The sequence below is a fragment of the Otolemur garnettii genome, unplaced genomic scaffold (genome assembly GCF_000181295.1).
Source record: "Otolemur garnettii isolate 467f Iridium unplaced genomic scaffold, OtoGar3 scaffold00062, whole genome shotgun sequence".
Lineage (NCBI taxonomy): Eukaryota > Metazoa > Chordata > Mammalia > Primates > Galagidae > Otolemur > Otolemur garnettii.
In genome coordinates this window covers 9,549,907-9,553,971 of record NW_003852457.1, presented here as the reverse complement: position 1 = coordinate 9,553,971, position 4,065 = coordinate 9,549,907, and the positions used below count along the sequence as shown (strand labels likewise).

Sequence of the window (4,065 nt, the reverse complement as noted above, 5' to 3'; positions counted from 1 at the left end):
GCCTCCCAAGTAGCTGGGACCATAGGTGCCCACCACAATGCCCAGCTATTTTTTGGTTGCAGCCATAATTGTTGTTTGGTGGGTCCGGGCTGGATTCAAACCTGCCACCTTACGTGTATGTGGCTAGCGCCTTAGCCACTTGAGCCACAGGCGCCAAGCCAGCTAAATGATTCTTAAATTTCTGGTAATAATTTCCCAGGTGGCTAATATGGTCTAAGAATTGTTGACATCTATAATTCAAATCCAAAACCATTAAACACATTAGAGGTTCTGGAGCCAGTATGCCTGGGTTCAAATCTAGGCTGTTTCATTTATTAGCTGTCAGTCCTTTAGAAAGTTATTTAACCTCTCTGTCTCAATTTTCTCATGTGGAAAAAGGGATAATTGTACCTGCCACATCAATATATATAAAGCACTGGTACAGTATGTGTACATTGGTACAGTATGTGGCATATTGTGAACTGTGCATATTAGGAGCTACAACTACTACCACCACTGTTACTGCTTAAGTTTCAGAGGCTGCACAACAAACTTAAGACTTCATTATTGGAAAGTGAGATCCAAATACTTCCTTGGTGCCATACCCAAGGAACTTGGATCTCTTAAATTTTGATCCAAAATCATTAAAAGTTTCTGAAGCCTATTGCTCTCAGCAACTAAAAAAGAAAAGGCACTGGGCACAATTCAAGGTACATAGAAGATTTTCTTACCCAGTGACACTAGGCTACTATAGTTCTCCAACATTACATCCTTGTATAAATTCTTCTGATAAGGATCCAGTAGCTGCCATTCCTTTTGGGTGAAGTCCACAGATAAATCTTCAAATGAGAATGATTCCTAAAAGAGTACAATTCTACTAAGTCTGAAGCAGTCATCACTACACAATGTGGGAAAGAAGTACTAGAGCTTAAGCACATTGCTCTCACAAATCATATAAAATACCTATTATGTCTCTGTCTTTGTATATTTTGTGTGACAAAATGCCACTGTGAATTCTCACATCTTTCCATTTGTATAAATGTCAACCTAAATTGTAAACACAGAGAGGTGCTCTAAAAAATACATGATATATACTTGGGAATGGAGTATTGCAATGGGAACATGTGTGCCACAGTAATCTATGTGTGTATTTGGAAAGGTAAAGGAAGACAAAGGTTTTCAAGGAAAAAATGAAGAGAATTACATAATCATTTTGAATAATTAGTCTTGGCTACAAAGATCAACAATAAAGTTGACACCAGTCCAAGGTCGGACAGGTAGTTTTAGGATAGATGTCCTAACAGAAGTATTTTTCACGTAGGGCTGCAATGGCCTTTGTGCAAGGTTATGGTTTTAGCACTCTTTTGTGGTATTTTTTGTTATCAGGCACACAAGGTGAGAATCCTCTCTTTAGGGTATTCCCTGGCTCTATTTGTCAGTTTATTAACATTACTGAATCCACTTGGATGCTGACAACTTTCATATAACACATGAGAACTTTAGGTTGAGTGTGGTAGCTCACATCTGTAATCTTACCACACCGAGAGGCTGAGGTGGGTGGAATGCTGGAGCTCTGGAGCTCAAGACCAGCCTGAGCAAGAGTGAGTCTCTACTAAAAGTAGCTGGGTATTGTGGCAGGCACCTGTGCCAGCTGCTCAGGAGGCTAAAGCAAGAGGTTCACTCAAGTCCAAGAGTCTGAAGCTGCTGTGAGCTATGACACCACAGTACTCTACCTAGGGCAACAGAGAAGAGATAAGGAGGAATGGAGGGAAGGAGGAAACATTTTGACCAACAGAGATAAAAAGACTTAAAAATGAACAGAGCTCAGGACACTGTCAGATGATACCAAAGGATCTACCATGAGTGTCATAGGAGTCCCATAAAGAGGAAAGAGTGAGCATGGTGGAAAAAACATTTCAAGAAATGAAGGCTGGGCACTGTGCCTCATGCCTGTAATCCTAGCACTTAGGAGGCCAAGGCAGGTGGATTGTCTGAGCTCATAGGTTTGAGACCAGCCTGAGCCAGAGTGAGACCCTGTCTCTAAAAAAATAGCCAGGCATCAAGGGTGGTGTCTGTGGCTCAAAGGAGTAGGGCAGTAGCCCCACATGCTGGAGGTGGTGGGTTCAAACCCAGCCCTGGCCAAAAAAAAAAAAAAAACAACTGCAAAAAAATAGCCGGGCATTGTGGTGAATGCCTGTCATCCTAGCTACTCAGGAGACTGAGGCAAGAGAATTGCTTGAGCCAAGAGTGTGAGGTTGCTATAAACTATGATACCACAGCACTGTACCAAGGGTGACAGTGAGACTCTGTCTCAAAAAAAAAAAAAAAAAAGGAAGAAAAAGAAAAAGAAAAGATAGCTGATACTCTCTAAAGTTAGCAAAACATAAGCTCACAGATTTAAGATCAGTAAACCCCAAAGTGGATAAACATAAAGAAATTCAACCTTGTAGCTGAATGAAGACAGTCTTGTTGGGGACTATGCTCTAAACCTGTAAAGTCTGTCTTAGTATCAGAATTAAACTGCAGTACTGTCCTACGATATCAGCTAATGCAGGCCTACAGGAAGATGAGACTGCTCTCTATAATCATTTCCAGTCCACATTGCACTGGAGGTCCTAGCCAGGGTAAGTATAAATATTGAGAGGAAGATGTAAAGCTATAAAATGATATGATTACATATGAAAAAAATCCTACAGGCTCATGCCTATAGCTCAGCAGCTAGGGCGCCAGCCACACACTAGACCTAGTGTGTTTGAATCCACACTAGGGCCTGCCAAACAATGACAACAACAACCAAAAAAAAAAAAATAGCCAGGTATTGTGGCAGGTGCCTGTAGTCCCAGCTACTTGGGAGGCTGAGGCAAGAGAATTGCTTGAGCCCAAGAGTTTGAGGATGCTGTGACCTGTGACAACCATAGCACTCTACTGAGAACAACATAGTGAGACTCTGTCTCAGAAAAAAAAAAAAAAAAAAACTAAAAAGAAAAAAGAAAAAATCCTACAAACTATTAGAATTAATTAATTACAGATATTCTTTGACATCACTCAGGAACTAATGAGCTTGCAGTCTCTTAAGGATGAGTTGCAATGTACAACCTTCAACTTTATCAATGAACTTCTCATATTGTTATATTAACATCCACTGATCTATTACTTTGTTCTCTGAATTTATCTTCTACTCATTAATTTTATAACATTGTGTACTGATCACCTGGAAAGTACTGGCTTAGGTAAAATATTCTCACAAAAAAGATACCTTTAGCAGTTAATTCTGTTAACATTCAATGCAAAAATAATGCAATTTTAACAAACTCTTTTAGAAAAATCAAGAATATGTCTCTTATTTTTTGATACCAGCATAACCTTGATACCAAAACTCAATAAGAATATTATGAGAAAAGGCCAGTTTATTCATAAACATTGATATGAAAGTTCTAAATAATGTTATCAAACTATATTGAATAGTTTGGAATAAAATTTATCAATACTAAGATGGAGTTAATCCCAGAAATTCAAGATTGGTTTAACATTTAAAAAATATTCAAATCCAACATGGTGGCCATCCCTGCAATCCTAGCACTCTGGAAGGCAAAGACATGTGGATTGCTTGAGCTTGGGGGTTTAAGACCAGTCTAAACAAGAGTGAGATCCCATCTCTACTAAAAATAGAAAAATTAGTTAGGCATTGTGGTGGAGGCCTGTAGTCCCTTCCAGACACTTGGGAGGCTGAGGTAAGAGGACCATTTGATCCCAGGAGTTTGAGATTACAATGAGCTATGACACCATAGTACTCTAGCCTGGGACAACACAGTGAGACTCTGTTTCATAAAATAAAAAATTAAAATTTGTAAAAAGGACTAGATTTCGGTAAGAACATAAAAGCATAAAAAAGAACAAGCAGATGGAAAAAATTAGTATACCAAAAATTTAAAAATTAACATCCACTTGTAAAAAAATTTTTTTTGGCAAACTAGGAATTAAATGGAAATTTCTTTTTATTAAAAAAGAAAATTAGGCTCGGCACCTGTGGCTCAAGCGGCTAAGGCGCCAGCCACATACACCTAAGGTGGCGGGTTCGAATCCCCA

The 4,065-nt window shown here is 39.0% G+C and overlaps 1 protein-coding gene across 4 annotated transcripts in view; it reads right to left on the bottom strand.

Moving 5' to 3' along the window:
- The window catches only part of ZNF84 (zinc finger protein 84), a 17,516-nt gene that overhangs the window by 4,983 nt on the left and 8,468 nt on the right, over positions 1 to 4,065 (bottom strand). For all 4 annotated transcript variants that reach the window (XM_023514987.1, XM_023514988.1, XM_023514989.1 and 1 more), the window contains exon 3: positions 711 to 837. In XM_023514987.1, the coding sequence (XP_023370755.1) occupies positions 711 to 837 (127 nt within the window). The remainder of the gene's footprint in view (positions 1 to 710; positions 838 to 4,065) is intronic.